Source organism: Pan paniscus, chromosome 8 (genome assembly GCF_029289425.2).
Source record: "Pan paniscus chromosome 8, NHGRI_mPanPan1-v2.0_pri, whole genome shotgun sequence".
Classification (NCBI taxonomy): domain Eukaryota; kingdom Metazoa; phylum Chordata; class Mammalia; order Primates; family Hominidae; genus Pan; species Pan paniscus.
This window is the reverse complement of record NC_073257.2, coordinates 80,837,055-80,855,963: the sequence shown is the minus strand read 5'-3', so window position 1 is coordinate 80,855,963 and position 18,909 is coordinate 80,837,055. Positions and strand designations below refer to the sequence as shown.

Below are 18,909 nucleotides of genomic sequence, written 5' to 3'. Positions count from 1 at the left end.
TTACACAGACTGTATTCTTATTATTATTTTTGAGATGGAGTCTTGCTCTTTCACCCAGGCTGGAGTGCAAGTGGCGAGATTTCGGCTCACTGCAAGCTCCGCCTCCCGGGTTCACGCCATTCTCCTGCCTCAGCCTCACAGGTAGCTGGGACTACAGGTGCCCGCCACCATGCCCGGCTAATTTTTTGTATTTTTAGTAGAGACGGGGTTTCACCGTGTTAGCCAGGATGGTCTGGATCTCCTGACCTCGTGATCTGCCCTCCTCGGCCTCCCAAAGTGCTGAGATTACAGGCATGAACCACTGCACCTGGCCGACTTTATTATTTTTATGTGTGAGATGAAACAGAACTTTTTTTTTTTTCCAGGCCGGGCATGATGGATCATGCCTGTAATCCTAGCACTTTGGGAGGCCGAGACGGGGGGATCATGAGGTCAGGAGTTCGAGACCAGCCTGGCCAGTGTAGTGAAACCCCATCTCTACTAAAAATGCAAAAAATTAGCCAGGCTTTGTGGTGCACGCCTGTAATCCCAGCTACTTGGGAGTCTGAGGCATGAGAATCACTTGAACACAGGAGGCAGAGGTTGCAGTCAGCCGAGATCAGCCATTGCAATCCAGCTTGGGTGACAGAGTGAGACTCTGACTCAAAAAAAAAAAAAAAAAAAAAAAAAAAATTACGCGCTTGTAATCCCAGTACTTCGGGAGGCCGAGGCAGGTGCTTCACCTGAGGTCAGGAGTTTGAAAACAGCCTGGCTAACATGGTGAAATACCATCTCTACTAAAAATATAAAAATTGCTGGGCGCAGTGGCTCACACCTGTAATTCCAGCACTTTGGGAGGCCGAGGAGGGCAGATCACGAGGTCAGGAGATCGGGACCATCCTGGCTAACATGGTGAAACCCCGTCTTTACTAAAAATAAAAAAAAAAAAAAAAAAAAAAAAAAATTAGCCGGGCATGGTGGCGGGCGCCTGTAGTCCCAGCTACTCGGGAGGCTGAGGCAGGAGAATGGCATGAACCCGGGAGGCGGAGCTTGCAGTGAGCCGAGATCACGCCACTGCACTCCAGCCTGGGCGGCAGAGCGAGACTCCGTCTCAAAAAAAAAAAAATAATAAATAAAATAAATAAAAAGTACAAAAAAATTAACTGGGTGTGATGGCAGGCGTCTGTAGTCCCAGCTACTGGGGAGGCTGAGGCAGGAGAATGGTGTGAACCCGGGAGGCAGAGCTTGTAGTGAGCCGAGATCACACCACTGCACTCTAGCCTGGGCGACAGAGTGAGACTCCGTCTCAAAAAAAAAAAAAAAAAAAAAGGAAAAGAAATGTATTAACATTAAAGACAAACAGAAACAGAAAAGGTGATAAAAAGATGGGCAATATTCTCTTCTTGACCTGGGTGGAGGTTACGCAGGTTATTTGTTATAATTCATTAAGCTGTATATTTGTATTTTTCTGTTGGCATTATATTTCACAATTTCAAAGGTTAAAAAACAAGTTAATTTTAAATATGACTTTCCTAATATTTGAATATGTCGTTCTGTTCTATTTCATTTTCTATAATGCTGGTCAAAACTCATTCATTCACAATCATATACTGTAACTACAGTTTAAAAAACACTGATACAGGTCAGACACAGTGGCTTATGCCTATAATCTCAGCACTTTGGGAGGCCAAGGCAGGTGGATCACTTGAGGCCAGGAGTTTGAGCCCAGCCTGGCCAACACGGCAAAACCCCATCTCTATAAAAAATACAAAAATTAGCCAAGCATGGTGGCACATGCCTGCAGTCCCAGCTACTGGGGAGGCTGAGGTACAAGAGCTTGCAGTGAGCCGAGATCGCCCACTGCACTCCAGCCTGGGCAACAGAGCAAGACTCCATCTCAAAAAAAAAAAAAAAAAAAAAGTTAGCCGGGCATGGTAGTGCACACCTGTAGTCCTAGCTACTCAGGAAGCTGAGGCAGGAAAATTGCTTGAACCTGGGAGGCGGAGGTTGCAGTGAGCTGAGATCATGCCACTGTACTCCAGCCCAGGCGACAGTGTGAGACTGTCTCAAAAAAAAAGTAAAAAAAGTAAAATATATTGGCAAACTGCATTCAGAATTAAGTTTAAATTTAGCAGACTTAAGGAAAAGTATTAAGTTTATTGAAACAATTATAAAGCCAAGTAAGGACATGAGTAGAGTAACAGCTCTGCCAATTACTAGGGCTGTGAACTTAATAACTTCAAGCCTCAGAATAGATCTGTGTAATTAGGTTGATAAGAGTCCTTAATAGAATCACCATGGGAATTACATAATTTACATAAAATGTAAGGTTTCTGGCACATAATGAGGATTTCATAAATGCTAGCCATTTTGGTTTTATGGTGAGCACATGCATACGTTTAGTCATCTTCAAATATTAAATCTTATAGTCCTTTGTAGTTAAAATGTGTGAATTTTATTGAATATTAAAACTTTTAAATGTGATTTTTAGAAGGAAAGAAAAATTAGACTATCAGGTGCAAAATAGAAGTATAAAATTTATTTAAAACCACCCACAAAGTTCTGTGTAATCAGGAATGATACAATTTGCAATAGTTTTTTTTAAAAAAACTCATGACAAAGATTTAAAATATATTTTCAATTACAGTATTCATTTAGCCTTATTCAGTTAGGCTGAATAAAAAAAACCTTTATGCTCTAAATAAATGACACACAAGGAAAATATAACAATTTCCACAACTACCTTTACATGTATGTTTCAACACTAATACATTTCAATGCATTTTGCTACATAAACATGAAATCATGTACAACTGCTGTGCACCAAAATTTAGCTTAATTAGATCTTTCAAGTAACATGCAATTCCAACTCACAAGTCTTCAAGTACTGCTAGTAAGTGTTCCCTTGTTTGCAGAGGATTAAATGTTGATAATGAATTGAAATTATCTTAATTAAAACGATCACTTTCTCTTCTACGTGGTGAAGTGCTTTTTCTTTTACTGCTTCCCCCATATGTTAAGAATGAAATCGGATATTTGTGAAGTTTTAAAAGTGTTTCCTTGCTAAGATATTTCATTGTACAGGATACTTAAGATAGTAGGATGGCAATAGGTAAAAATCCCCCAAATCAAAAATTCAAAGGTAAATAATAAATAGTAAATATATCCTGAAGAGAGAAAGAAGTCAGCTAAAAGATAGGAATATTAGCTTATGAAATTAGTATTTCTGTATTGGGAATTCAGTATTATTCTATTTCACCATGGTAAAGAATCTGTGTATATTTTACTCCCACCAATGATAAACATTCTGGCTTCTCCTTTGAATTAAGGTAATGGTATGCAAGTGAATTTACTTGGTAATTAAGCGTATAGCATGAGAAAAAAATAAATAAACTAGAAGTTAATGATTTTCTTCCTGCCAAATAGCTTTGCAAGTTTCTTGTTAGGGAACACTTCATGATTTCTTAATAACCTAACTAAATATGACCATCCACCCACACATCACAATGTAAAAACTGCCCTTAGTTTGTACTATAAACCACTTCTGGAAAAATATTTTTCTTAAAGCACCTATCACAATGTTATTTCATAAAAGTTAAAAAAAAATGAACATACATTGCAATAAAATATTTAATTTTTTTCAGGAGTTATTTTTGTAAAGTCCCAGTTGTCAACTATTTCATCATCACAAACAAGCATTGATGAGGATAGGCAGTTACTGAACTGAATCACCATTACTGAACTGAATCACCATTACTGAACTGAATCACCAAAAGGGGAATTTATTTGACTATCTAGAGTTGTTTGGCCTGTTTGTGTGTGTGTGTGTATGACCCAGAATGTGCTAATTAGCCAAAACATCCTACCTCTTTATATTTATAAACATATTTATATTTATAAAGAGGTTATTTTAAAATTTTACAAATACACCTCATTTTTCATTATTTAAAAATTTACAAGTACATCTTATTATTTTTCTTAACTGTCTGAGCAAATCTCTGGGTCAAGACCCACAGATTTTACGTGGCAAGAATCAAAGCAAAGCAAACAAAACAAAACGAATTCAATTAAGTGGGAGACACTACTATCTCTTAGAGAGGGAGTCTTGCTCTGTCTTAGAGATGCCAACAATTTTGCTTTTTTTTTTTTTTTGAGATGGAGTCTCACTCTGTCACCCAGGCTGGAGTCCAGTGGCACAATCTTGGCTCACTGCAACCTCCACCTCCTGGGTTCAAGCAATTCTCTGCTTCAGCCTACCAAGTAGCTGGGGTTACAGGCGTCTGCCACCATGCCCAGCTAATTTTTGTATTTTTAGTAGAGACGGGGGTTTCACCATCTAGGCCAGGCTGGTCTTGAACTCCTGACCTCGTGATCCACCCGCCTTGGTCTCCCAAAGTGCTGGGATTACAGGCGTGAGCCACCACACCAGGCCCAATCTTGCATTTTTACGATCAGGAGTTGGGAAATAAAATGTTTACCTACCATGTTTCCTTCAAAAAACCCTGCATTTCAATATGACAAATACATTAAATTTTGATTGTGAGGTGCTCGCCCTAGCTTTTTAAAAAAGTAATATTAAAAAATATATTATTTAGGAGATTTCCCCGTTTTAGTATTACATGGATATTCTTTATAAAAAGAGCTTTTTATAAGGAGGAAAAAATATAAAACTTCATAAATCTAAGCCCTATTGTGGAATTTAGGTAATTTGGGAGACCTTCTTTAGTACCCATAAGAAACTAGCTGGGTAAATAAATAATGGAAACAAAATACTTCAGAAGCATGTTTTGCAAATGAACAAATTTTATATTCTCAGATCAGGTGTGACAAAATTTCTGCTCAGGAACATTCTCTCCAAGTCATTTTTCATGATGCAGAAATTTAGCAGTCTACAGGTAATAAATATTTTAGTCTCCGATTGATTGACTTGCTGTGTGACTTGGAGCCAGCCATATGCTATTCTTGCCATCTGTAGGTTCCCCACCTCTAAGATGGGAACAGTGTTCTCCATCTAACCCTCAGTAACGGGCAGAAAACACTCCACATAGTAAAGCAGTTGGTAATCTAAAACATTATATAGCATGAGGATTATACCTTTGATTACTACCGTTGCTTTCAAAATGGCTCCTAAGTTTCAGCAGCAATTTTTCAGATAAAATTAGTACAGAGTAGAGAGAAGAAATATTAAAAATATTTCTTGCTTTTAAGCAGGTAGAGCGAACCCTCAGATTGCTGATAGGAGCACAGTTCTTCCGTTCTGTCCCTTAATTTCCCCTTTTTATGGTCAAAAGCGTTTCTGATGGTTTACTTGTGCCTCCTCTTTCAATTACTTTCAGTTCATTTCCTAATATTTCTCACACAGATTATAGAATAATTCCTATTACTGCCAAAAACCAAAGAATTCCAATGGAGTAAATTTACATTAGAAATAGTAAAGCCATACAGAAGAACTTAGAATATTTAACTTTGTACACAAATAAAACACTCAAACACTAATAAATAAGAGTTAAACATTGTTGGGATTGGTAAAGTGAGAGAGAGCACTCAATATTAACCTGTGGTCTTGTGACTGCTTAACTATTATTCCTAAAAATGGAATTTGCCTAAAATTGAAAAGAGTTGAATACAAGTTTGTGATTTCTTATGATGTTACACCTAAAAGAACTTGCAGGACACAATGGAAAAGACAGCTTTACCAGGATGGTTGCTATTTTTTAAATGAACCATGTGTATTTGTGTAGGGGATCAGAGGAATGCAGACAGGACAGAGAAGGGGAAGCAACAGATTTTTAATTTAAAGAAAATGAGAAGAAAAATAACACTGTAAAAAAGAATGAAAGTGCGCTTAGTGATATTGCAGCTTCAGTAAAATGAGAAAAAAGAAAAATAACAAGTAGAGTTTCTAGTCAAGGTTCATACCTTGCCAAATGGAGAAGAAACCAAATTAATTTCCAATATTGTTTCTCCTAAAATGAAAATCTGACAGCTGCAAAATTTCTTTCTCATGAACAAGACAAGGGTCATGACTTACATAACAGCTGCCAAGGACAAAATTTCTATTTTTAGGAAAGCTAGCTTTACACTGTTAACCAAGGGTTTTCAAAGTTGCATTCAAACATAAATGGGTTAAATCAGCTAACATGTTTTACATCTAATAATGACATTCCTACCTTGGACCTAGTTTTGCTCCAACATAAAGGTCATCTATAGCTGAACAAACTAGAAGAAAACTTATGACCCAAGCAAGATCATAAGTATTACAGTAAAGGTAGGAAAGAAGTATAGCTGATAAAGAAGTGATTGGCGGGGTGTGGTGGCTCACGCCTGTAATCCCAGCACTTTGAGAGGCTGAGGCGGGCAGATCGTTTGAGATCAGGAGTTTGACACCAGCTTGACCTACATAGTGAGATCCTGTCTCTACTAAAATACAAAAATTAGCCGGGCGTGTTGGCGGGCACCTGTAATCCCAGCTACTTGGGAAGCTGAGGTAGGAGAATCGCTTGAACTCGGGAGGTGGAGGTTGCAGTGAGCTGAGGTCACGCCACTGCACTCCAGCCTGGGCGACCGAGCAAGACTCCATCTCAAATAAAGAAAAAAAAAGAAAAAAATAAATAATTAATGATGGAACTTTAGAGCTAGAAATATTGAATGTTGCATACTACCAAATGAGAAATTAGAACATACTATAAGGCCCTTAAAGAGAAGCGAAAATGAGGAGTGGCAAAATTAGGAATACCTTTGGATTACTAGAGAGAGTATAATATATCCCTTTTGAAGCAAACAATGGTATATGATTGGAAGCCCAGAAGAAATAGGGAATTAAAAAGTCATCCAGACACTGAAAGGTAGAGAATTAAAATTTGTACCAAAAAATAATAATAAAATTTGTAGCTATCAATGCGGACAAACATAGTGATGATATCCTGCATAAAAGTCAGCTCTACCATCTCAGGAAGTAATAAAGGAACTCAGTTTCCCCTTTATACATATAGGAAAAGCAAGAACATTTCAATAAATCTCAATACATTCTATGAAAACACACAAATTTAATTTCTGATGGACATACTGATTCTGACTTTCTGAATTGCATTCCAGAGCAATGGATGACATCATTTTCTAAAGCTGTTAAAAGGTAGCTCAACATGGAGCATAATTTGATTTGGATAAATCCAGACTCCTTCAGCAATTACGTATTGATTACATTCACTTGGTTGAGTGTGCCACACAACTGGTGTTCAATATACTTATGGGCAAGTTTAGAAGCTATGTGCAATAAAATAGTATTCCAATACATGTAGACAGCTACATCAAAATAAACTATGCTGGGGCTTAATTGTGAGGCTAACTAGGCAAAGGGCATGAATGAACTCTGTAGGCATGGCTAGGTAGTATATACAGTGGAAATACACTTTCCTTAATTATTTCAATCATCCATGCCTTTATAACTCCTTGTATATGCTTAACACTAGTTCCAGGGGAATTGAAAGCCTATACTGTATAAGCATCTGATACTCGTTTATTTCCCAGTGATAAAATACCCTTTGGGTAAGAAAATCAAGTTTCCCTACAGTTCTCAACACAAAGTGGCCTTCATCTATTTAAATTCTAATTACAATCTAGCATTAAGATCTGCTCTCTGGGCCCCAGTGATTGAGCTCTGTGATTTCTCAGGTGTCTTCCATTGCTATGAGAGGCCACTACTATATGAACTTATTTCAAAATTCTCTTGTCATAAATCTCTATAAAAGATCAAAACTCACAGTTGTATTAAATCTAGATAAAAAAGATTTCCATGCATCAAGGTGTGAAATTGAAGGTAGTAGCTATAAATCTATTAAAGTTTGCATACAGCTACTGATTTAGTTGGCACATGCGAAGGAAATGCTGTGCCCCTGTCAGTGGAAGTTTCGTGCAATAAAGTCCTATGTCCCAGATAAAAAGTCAATATAATTTTTGTTTTAAAAACTGGTTCAGGGTTATTTTCACACACGCTATTGTGAAATGTTATCAGTAGAAATCCACTGTAATAATGTTAGAAAATAGGTTAGTCATGTGAATTAAATCAGTAGCTTATTTACACAAGGGTATGCATTCAATTAAATATGTATTGAGGTTATGTCTTAAGTAAATTACTTATGGATCTCATCTAGTTGAAATTCTATATTTAATAAATGAAATTACTTTATCAACATGCAGACTGAGTAACAAAGATGTTGGAAAGTTATTTAAGATGTAAACATGTTGCAATAATTTGCCTACAGCTATGCCTTTTCAGATAGCCTCACTTTCCAATAAGAATGTATTTCAATTATGTTTATGACCTGGTCTATTTGGTACTTTGTAGATGAATTGGAAACAAGAGGTAGGTGAGACAGACAAGCACAAGAAAAAAAAGAAATTTCAACAACGGCTGAAGAGCCATTAGAAATGGAATTTCAGGCCAGGTGGAGTGGCTCATGCCTATCATCCTTGCACTTTAGGAGGCTGAAGCAGGAGGATCTCTTGGGGCCAAGAGTTTGAGACCAGCCTGGGCAACATAGTGAGACAGTCTCTACAAAAAAAAAAAAAAAAGAAGAAAAAAGAAATGGAATATCAAGGGCAGCATGATATTTTGTACGATTCTGCAATAGGCAGGAATTATTCTCTCATTAAAATTGGTAAGTTTGTAGCATATTATGAACTGAGTGGGCTATTAGGAGGTCATGTATCAGTGAATTCAATGATCATACTATGAACAAACGCAGATTTAAAACCCAATTTAAGTGTTATAAGAGAGGTATAAGAAAAGGTGATCATTACAGTAAAACATAATAGAGGGGTAGAAATAATGTTAGATGACCAGTTTTATGAGAGAAAATGTCATTTCAAACAAATTTATTTCCTTGCTTCATGAGAAAGAGCATTCTAAAAGCAGTGTAGCCAGCATACAATCACAATGCTGCAGAACATTGAATAAGCTTTTAAAAAAAATCACAGGGCAGAGAATGGGATGGTAAATTGTTAAAATCAGGAAAGAGAGTCCAACAAAGTAGGAATCCAGTTTGGTTCCCACAGTGGGGTAATCAGCTTAAGAAGTCCATTCATGATGTTAACTACAACAATGGAATGGAAACATTTCAGTTGATACTAGATATTTTCAAATACTTGTTTTGGTAAACTGCAACAAGCGTCACAAATCCCAATAGTTCCAAAAATTAACATTGATGTTTCAAGTTTAGATTGTTAAGAAACCTATTGAGAGAGAGATCAATTTGAATTACTGCATACATTACCATGGATTATACTGAAGATAATTTGCTACTTCTTTTAAAAATATTTCTGAGGGTAGTTTTTATTCTTCAAGTTTACTATGTCATAGGTGGTGATCCAAAGAAAAATAAAAGTGATACTTAGATTTTGCAGGCATTCAATAAGTGTAGACTTGAAGAATGAGTAGATGAGTGGATGCATAAAGAGCCATAAAACTTTATCCATTAAATCTGGTGAAGAAATAATTTCTAGTGGGAGCTAAGGCCTAAAATCTAAAACATAATCTCGCAAGGGTGTATTCCTGATAGTCTAATACTAGTAGATATCTTGTTGAAGCAGCTGAAGCAATAAACAATCACTTATTTATATACTCATATGTATATAAGAAAACTTAGGCTCACAAAAATATACATGTCTTAAAACGGAAATCTAAGGCACACAAAATACTAAAACAAGTCAATGAATTACCCTATTTTACATATTCAACAAGCAGAAATCTACTTGTACACGATGGTCTATCAATAGACATTTTGTTATTTACAATCCCTTCATATTCCTTTACTTGGATTAGTCAAAAGCTCAAAACAGATACTTTGCACCAGATATTATTTTAATAAGTTACAATGAGTTTTTCTTTAGAGAGCCTGCTGGAACTGTTTGCTTTTGCACCAAAATTGTAAGTGTTAGCGGTTGTGGGCTTCCTATGGCATTTCCAAGGGAGAAGCACCATTAGGTTTTCCATACTCCCAAGGAATCTGACACTTTGAATGTTATAGCACCTCTGCATTTTAACAGAATCAAGTATTTCATTGAAAATTCTCCTTGTTCGAAACATGTTGTTTGGGTAATCCTTTTTGTTTTGCAATAAAATGAGTCAATAAAGTAATAGGAAGAAAATGGGAAGACTAAAATAAACTTAATGCCTATTTTCCTGTTACCTAGAACATAGGCAATTATCAGAAAAGATGAGTTATCATTTTCCCAAATCTAGTATGCTAAGATAAACAAATGAATTAGCTCTTAATGGACAAAGCCATGTTTATAGTACCATTCCTCTTGTTTTTGACTTGGGGTTGGGGAGGCATATGATGATAGTAGGGAATTTGTTTTCAAAATATTTCAACAAGAATTTTTTTTTTTCTAATTCTGTATCAGACTTCAGTACAAATATCTGTCTACTTAGTTTTTGTATTTTATCACCTTGAGACATTAGAAGCATTTGACTCTTCTGAAACCTATCCTGTCCCCTCATCTCCTTTTGGAAACACCTCTCATGGATTATACTGAGAAAGGTGGGATGAAACTAAATTGAGGTTGTTCAATAAGAAGAGACCACTCTTACCTAGTTCCAAAGAGAATGTTAATCAATATTGGTGATATGCTTCCTAATTCCAATTTTAGAGATAATTAACAACTTCTCATTATCTAACTATTTTATATACTGCAAGTTGCTAATACTTGAATGTGAGAGGACACAGTAAAAGAACACAAACCATATACATGATTAGAATACATACTGCAGTTAACAAGATGGAACTCTACACAGCAAGGATAAATGATTTCTCTTGTATGCAAATATGCACAAACAATAGACAATAGGATTCTTATACTATATTATTTCAAGTTACTTTTAAAAATAGAAAGTGCTTTTAAAATATATATTTACAATTTATGAACAGCCTCCAACCATTACTAACAACAATGATTTATTTTACACAGGAGAAATATTTTAAGAGAGAAAACATTTCATCAGTTTATTTCAAAGGAATATGCCAATTTTCTAGCAATGATTGGAAGATGTTGGAACAATGGCACCATGAAATAATAATTCAGCTTATTTTTAACTGTGTGGATGTGGTTAAGCACCAGAAGCTGTGTAGAGTTAACACTGTGTGTCTTGATTTTACATCATAGAACATGAACCTGTTAAAATCCTCTAAAAATGACTCTTGTTTCATAGTAAACAGACTTAATTTAAAGCACCAAACTGAGTGATTCTATCAAGGTTAATGCCTAACTGAAACATTTCTTTATGTATTTAAAACTATAAAACTTTTATTTTTGCTTAAAATGTGCACCTTCTACCAATTGTCAAAATATAGTCACAGTTAAGAATACCCACCCCGTTTTGTTATCATTATTATTTTTTTTACCTCAGACTTGAAATGGGTGAGATGAAGATAGTAAACGACAACATGACTTTCTTTTAACAGCACCTTGAAAAAATACACTGCACTAGCAAAGGCATTAAGAGGGGGAGAAAAGCCTTCAGACCCAATGGTTATAGGGCCCCGCAACGTGTGTGAGAGCATAAGGGGACACGGTGACAACATTGTCATGGGTTAATGTTAATGCTTTATGAGAAGGAATTTGGTTCAATTCATTTACTTCAGAGGACTGTTCTGGACCTTCATTAGCTGCCTGGTCTTTTTGCTCTGAGGCCTTCATTTTCTTATTCTTAGCTTCTTTAGCCTCAAACTTAATCTTGTTTAGTTCAAAACCGTGTTGGGGCTTATTAAGGTTTTTGTGCTGGTAAAAGACAAGGGAGAGGCGGGTTGGATGATTACGGTTGGGGTGCTCAACAGGAGTGGTAGCGTGCAGCTCTCGCCGGGCACACTCAATCAAAACCGAGCCGTGAGCAGGTGCGATGGCCACCCCACCAATATTTGCATCCAAAAAGATGTGCTCACTGTCTGACCAATACTCATCAATGTGGGGCAATTTCTCCTCAGCAGGTGACAGGGGGTCATCAGATAGGGGTTCATCTGATGGAGGCTCATCTGCTTCAGAATGCTGCTCATCTTCTTCCATTGGAGAAGAGGCAAGGTCTTGAGGAGAGGTGAGGAAGGAGGGCTGGTGGTTTGGCTGATGAGGTGTTAGCGGCTCAGTCACACCAGTGGAAGGCTCAGAATTAATGAGGGGCTCCATCACAGGAGCAGACAGGGTGGGGAGAGGAGCCACTTCACCAAGCTGTGAAATGCCAGGGCCATCGGCAGCAGCTGCATTGGCACCACTGAGTCTTCCCGAAGGCATCGTACAGTGGGGAGTGCTGCTTCTTTCTGAAAACCCACATGAGGCTGTTGCGTCATTCTTCAGTGGAGCTGGTGTGGCTGAAGCAGTCTTCGGGGACCAGGAGAAGCCTGGAGATGCCTCTTTCACTGGGTGAGGAGCGGATGGCATCAGCGAATAAGTTTTAGTGTTGTCTGAACTTTTTAAGATAAAATGGGGTTCGGTTTCACTTTTTACTTCAGGTTGCACGGTCTCAGTTTTACTCCCTAAACAAGGACACCAAATGTGAAGAAAATACAAATTACTTTTGGTAGGGGTTGTCTTTTAAAAAGTATTTTCAAAGACAAGTACAAAGAATTATATAAGAAAACGCTGATGTTGTGTTGGTTGGTTTTGTTCTGTTCATTTCAAATCACAAACACGAATTAAAAATTTTATGTAGTTTTGTATAATTTTTCATCTAATAATTTTTATTTATTTATTTTTTTGGAGACGGAGTCTCGCTCTGTCCCCCAGGCTGGAGTGCAGTGGCACGATCTCGGCTCACGCCATTCTCTTGCCTCAACCTCCCGAGTAGCTGGGACTACAGGCGCCTGCCACCACGCCTGGCTAACTTTTTGTATTTTTTAGTAGAGACAGGGTTTCACCGTGTTAGCCAGGATGGTCTCGATCTCCTGACCTCATGATCCGCCCGCCTCGGCCTCCCAAAGTGCTGGGATTACAGGCTTGAGCTACTGCGCCCGGCCATAATTTTCTTTAAAGAACTCTTCCTTTGGGAAAGAGGCATAAATAAGTGCAAAAATCTAGCCAAAAGGATGGCTGTTCATTGTTTGAAATAGTAAAATATTAGAATTGAACTAATTATGTAGGAAGTAAGTAATACAACTAAATGTTGTAATATTGTGCAGGTATTGTAATACAATCACATACAGCAATATTTAACTATCCAAAGATATTTAGATACGTTTTAGGCATTGTATGACCCTATATTTTAAAAAGTAAAAACAAGTAATAGTTTATAAATATTTCTAGGTAACAAAACATCTTAACTGGCAAAGTCCAAGGTTAGGCAGAGGGAAGTCAAGCAAAACATTGTAGTTGAACATAAATCTTTGTGACCCTCAAAAGCAAGAGTATTTCAGCTTAGTTTCCTTCTCATTAAGGAAGCAGATCATTACTCTCAAGATGTCAACTGTGGGTTATTTGCTCTGACACATCCACATAAATCTCACATCCAATGGGAACATTTTCCTTGAGGACATTCTCCCTGTTATGAAGTTCTTTTTTTTTTTTTGAGATGGAGTCTCGCTCTGTTGCACAGGCTGGAGTGCAGTGGTGCGATCCTGGCTCATTGCAATTTCTGCCTCCCAGGTTCAAGCGATTCCCCCGCCTCAGCCTCCCGAGTAGCTGGGACTACAAGCGCACACCACCACCACACCCAGCTAATTTTTTGTATTTTAGTAGAGACGGGGTTTCACCACGTTGGCCAGGATGGTCTCAATCTCCACCACGCCTGGCTAATTTTTTGTATTTTAGTAGAGACGAGGTTTCACCATGTTGACCAGGATGGTCTTGAACTCCTGACCTCGTGATCCGCCCGCCTCTGCCTCCCAAAGTGATGGGATTACAGGCATGAGTCACCACGCCTAGCCCCTGTTGTGAACTTCTAAAAAACTATTTGGAAGTGCAAAACCAGCAAATCTTAGGACCAAGAAAAGGTAAAGCAGCCATGTTTTAAAGTAATTAAAAATATAATAAATTGATAATATAATACATAATGATCAATTTCAGAAGCTCTGCAGTTCTCCTCTCAGATGCTACAACCTGGAGCCTTGAGAGCTCTCATTTCTAAAGATAACGCATACATAAGACCCAGAAATGGTACATCAGGAAACCTCTACTGTTATCAGTGGCACTATTATTATAGAGTTTAAGTTGTCCACAGAAGGTAAATGATGGGAAGGAAAGACTAAATGACCGAGGGGCAGAATTACAAAAGGACATTATGGCCCAAGTATTGTACATTATGCTTACAAATATCTGGGAATATACATTTCTTCTCAGTATTTCTCTGTATTATTACATTTCTTTCAGCATTATATAAATGCCTGCACTGCCAACTCTGCTCATGTTATAAAAACAAATAAACAGCTTCTCATAAATGTAAAAATGAAAGAAGCTAAGGAATACATTATAATGTTAATTTTGAATGTCAGTATGAATTCATGATTTTTTTTTCCTTCTATAGGCTCATCAAAGAAATGGCTGATTTTAAATATGGGGCAGAATTATATAGATAAGCCTGGAACAACTTGTTATAGAAGTTAAGAAAGTAGGCCGGGCGCGGTGGTTCACGCCTGTAATCCCAGCACTTTGGGAGGCTGAGGCGGGCAGATCACGAGGTCAGGAGATCGAGACCATCCTGGCTAACACGGTGAAACCCCATCTCTACTAAAAATATATATAAAAAATTAGCCAGGCGTGGTGGCGGGTGCCTGTAGTCCCAGCTACTTGGGAGGTTGAGGCAGGAGAATGGCGTGAACCCGGGAGGCACAACTTGCAGTGAGCTGAGATTGCGCCACTGCACTCCAGCCTGGGAGACAGAGCGAGACTCTGTCTCAAAAAAAAAAAAAAAAAAAAAGGATAAGTCGAAAAAGTTACCAAGAAATACTGATGGGTCACTTTTTTGTTGACTTTTGGTTCTGGTATATGTAAAAATATATTCAGTGTCTTAGTTTTAACTCTAAACAAATAAGGCAAGGCAAAGTCCAAACACATCTATCCATCAAAGTTGTGCAGAGATTAGCAGGTTCCATAGGGCTCACCTAAGGTTGGCAGTGACGAAGCCTTACTGTTGTTTGTTGTTGTTGAGTTATTCTTTCGCTTGATTCGGGGAATAGGTTTCTTTTCCACTGCCCTTATCTTATGTGCAAGAACCTCTGTCATCATCGCAGCCCTCTTCTTTCCAGAACGGGGAACAGGCTGAGTGAAACACGTTCTTTTTTTGCGGCAGGGTGCCAGGACCTCGATGGCCCCAGATTTGATCTTGGCTTCCATTCCTTCCTTGGAGCCAAACTCATCTGTGTCTGAAAGCTTATAAAGAGGTAGCACATGGAGCTGCTCATCTTGAGGAATAACACCCAAAGAGCGGTTATCTTCTCGAGTTAAAGTACAAACCTGATAGGGAGAAAAACATGAAATGGGAGAGATATACGGGTCGTGCACATTCATTGTGGCTATTCCTACCTTTGTGTTGTTGCCTTTGGGAAAGAGATTTGTATTCCCATTTTATTTTCAACTGGTTGCTGATGGTATATTATTATTTTATATCAAGCCACCCAACTCTGTTCAATCATAGTAACTTCCCAGTTGTTTGTAGGCAGACCAGAATAATATTTAATTTTCTAAGTAAATATAATGTTATAAAATACTTACCTATTTTTGATATTAAACATTCTTGTTACATTTCATCTTACTTCATTGCCTAAATTAAGGAATGGCTATTGAACTATGTTTATTGTGTTCATATTAAGTATAACTTATTAGGAAGATATGATTTTAGCTCACATAGCACCATATTTCTGATATTTCAAGAATGTCACATTCCTTGGATAGCAGGGACATAATTGATTCCTCTTTCCAGAAAGACTTATATGCTAACAGTTAAAAAAAATTTTTTTAAATTTTATATTGATAAATATTCTCTTTCTGTTCTATTATTGCTCTATTCCAGTGAGGAGCCATATCAATAAATATCAATAAATTTGCCTTTCTTTGGATATGTAATACTAATAGCCAACTTTTTTCATCTTAAATGCAACCTATTTTAGCCCTCCTCCTTACATTAAAGGTTATATTTATTATAGAGAAATGAAAATACAGAACTATAGGCACTACAGTGATTCCTGACTTTTGATACCTAATATTAATATTCTGCTTTAAAAACTAACATTTTATTATAAAACTAATATTTTAATTGTAATTAATTTTCCTCAAGTGATCTACCCACCTTGGCCTCCCTAAGTGCTGGGATTACAGGTGTGAGCCACTGGGCCCAGCCAAATTAATTTTCAAATATTAAAAATCCAACAGAAACCTATAAAATGTTTTATTTATTTAATAATAAAAACATATATCCCGGAGCTGTAAACCCTTTCAGTGATAGCGAAGACTGGAGATAAATGAAATAAACAGATTTGATTTCCAAAGCATTTTTGGATTCATGGTAGAACTTGATAGATACCAAGGTAAAGCAAAGTTAAAGGTTAAAAAAATTCATTTTTTTCAATATCTATAGTCACATTTTTCAGCAAAGTCTAAAATATAAATATATGTTTCAGCCTCAGACCCCTGGGTTTGAGTGTTTCTCCTGCCTCAGTCTCTCGAGTAGCTGGGAGTACAGTTGTGTACCATCACGCACAGCTAATTTTTTTTTTTTAATTGTAGAGACAGGGTCTCACAAAGTTGCCCAGGCTACACTCAAGATCCTGGGTTCAAGCAATCCTTCCACCTCAGCATCCCAAAGTGCTGGGATTACAGGCATGAGCCATGGTGCCTGGAGAAAGCCTGCAATATTAAACTGTCATGGTGGTAATCTGTTTATAACTAATAATAGTCATGCTGAAAATCAGAATGTCACATCAATAAATGTTTACTGGAACCAATTTAATTGGTCACAGAGAGACTAAGAAGGACATAAGGAGTTGACATGAGGAGCATAATTAGAAAGTAAACCAATAAGGAGTAGAGAGTAAACCAATTAAAAAAATTAAAAAAATAGAAATTACGGTAAAACAGGGTAAAGGGAGAGGTAGTGGTAGAATTTCAAGAGTTCACATGTTTGAAGATGGGGGAATTTGGAGTGATGTCAAGTTCCGGATAAGACCCTCATTGAGTGAGTAATCCGGGCCCTGGAAGTCAAAGAGCACAGAGAAGAGAAACTGAAACTTAGCTTGACTCTGAACTGACTTCAGCCTGATCACAGATACTCTGTAATTCAGGTAAAATGTCCTGGCCAAGTGATGGTGATGAACCACTGCCTGGCTAGTATTTACCAGGCTGGATTTATATAACTTCAACACTTAGAAATAACATTGGTCTCAAAGACTCTGCAAAACATTTTTGTATACAGGAATGATACGCAAAAAAAAAAAGTTGTTGTGGCTTAATCTATCACCAATACTCTTCTGCTGACCAAGCAAGGAAGAAAGACTGCCTGTTGATAGATCTTTCAATCACACTGTAAGAGGCTGTAGCTAAACCTAAAAAAAATTATTTTTAAAAAATTGTATATTTTAAAGAGACGGGGTCTTATTGCCCAGGCTGGTCTAGAACTCCCGGGGCTCAAGCAATCCTCCTATCTTGGCCTCCTAAGTAGGTGGGATTACAGACATGAGCCAACATGCTCATCCTGCAGCCAAGACTTAATGAAGGTTTTAGAATTCTCTGGCAAACCTAATAAACTGGTGCAGCAAAAAAACAAAAGCAATTGCTCTCTATTGATCTCGTTTACTAGATGACAGGAAGACAATTAGGTGAAGCAAACAGACAAAAATACTATTTCAAGATTTTCCACTGGGTCTTCTGCCTAATTTACGTATTTCTTAATTGACTTCAGGCGATGGACATGTGATGATTTACATAACTATAAACATAGTAGGCATACCAGAACGCAGATATTGCTGATAATTGGCACAGTTGCCTCACAAAAACCCTGAAGTGCAGATGGCAAAAACAAATATCAAGTAACATGCTCAACTTCATACCTACTAGTTTGATAGCAGAGAATTGTTACTTTAAAAAATTGGCCGAGCGTGGTGGCTCACACCTGTAATCCCAGCACTTTGGGAGGCCAAGGTGGGCGGATCACGAGCTCATGAGATCAAGACCATCCTGGCTAACACGGTGAAATCCCATCTCTACTAAAAATACAAAAAATTGTCCGGGTGTGGTGGCGGGCGCCTGTAGCTGCAGCTACTCGGGAGGCTAAGGCAGGAGAATGGCGTGAACCCAGGAGGCAGAGGTTGCAGTGAGCTGAGATCGTGCCACTACCCTCTAGCCTGGGCGACAGAGTGAGACTCCGTCTCCGTCTCAAAAAAAAAAAAAAAAAAAAGTACTCCTGCCTGCCTCCCAGCAAACACACAACAATTAAATATGTAACATAGCCTTTCAATAAAATGTTTGTTTGAAGCTGGCCCTGTTACTTTTGAGAAGTGCATAGATAATGCATTTAATGAAGACCTGCACTACACACTTATTTTTTTTCACTTTATTTTCCACTTATTTCTAATAACACATAAATTAAGATTTTTCACAGTAATAGTCATCACAGTATACGTAAGGACTGCAGCCTAAGCATATAGTGATGGAGCTTTTAGAATACAAATTCACACAGGTACATACCACAGTGCTTCCATTATTCATGTTGTGAATGTCCCTGTGGGGATGAGCACAGAAGTCCAGGCAAGCAGTGACCCCAGAGAAGGGACGACCTTCCTTGCTGCCAAGCCGACATTCTCGGGCAACATTTTCATATTCCACCTAGAAAAGAAAGCATGGAGCACAATCTTAAGAGAGAGAAGGAAATCACCTACCTTTAGTAAAGAGTAAAAATAATTTCCTCATGAAGTTTCTAATTAATTACACTTTGTAATTTCTGAGACTAAATGTATT

The 18,909-nt window shown here is 37.7% G+C and overlaps 1 protein-coding gene across 4 annotated transcripts in view; it reads right to left on the bottom strand.

Annotated features, from left to right (window-relative positions):
- Positions 1-2,503: 2,503 nt before the first annotated feature.
- TET1 (tet methylcytosine dioxygenase 1) overlaps positions 2,504-18,909 on the bottom strand; it is a 140,568-nt gene continuing 124,162 nt past the window's right edge. For all 4 annotated transcript variants that reach the window (XM_034930687.3, XM_003846041.5, XM_055092916.1 and 1 more), the window contains 3 exons: positions 18,640-18,777; positions 15,063-15,414; positions 2,504-12,503 (listed from right to left, as the gene is read on the bottom strand). In XM_034930687.3, the coding sequence (XP_034786578.1) occupies positions 11,497-12,503; positions 15,063-15,414; positions 18,640-18,777 (1,497 nt within the window). In that variant the 3' untranslated portion in view covers positions 2,504-11,496. The remainder of the gene's footprint in view (positions 12,504-15,062; positions 15,415-18,639; positions 18,778-18,909) is intronic.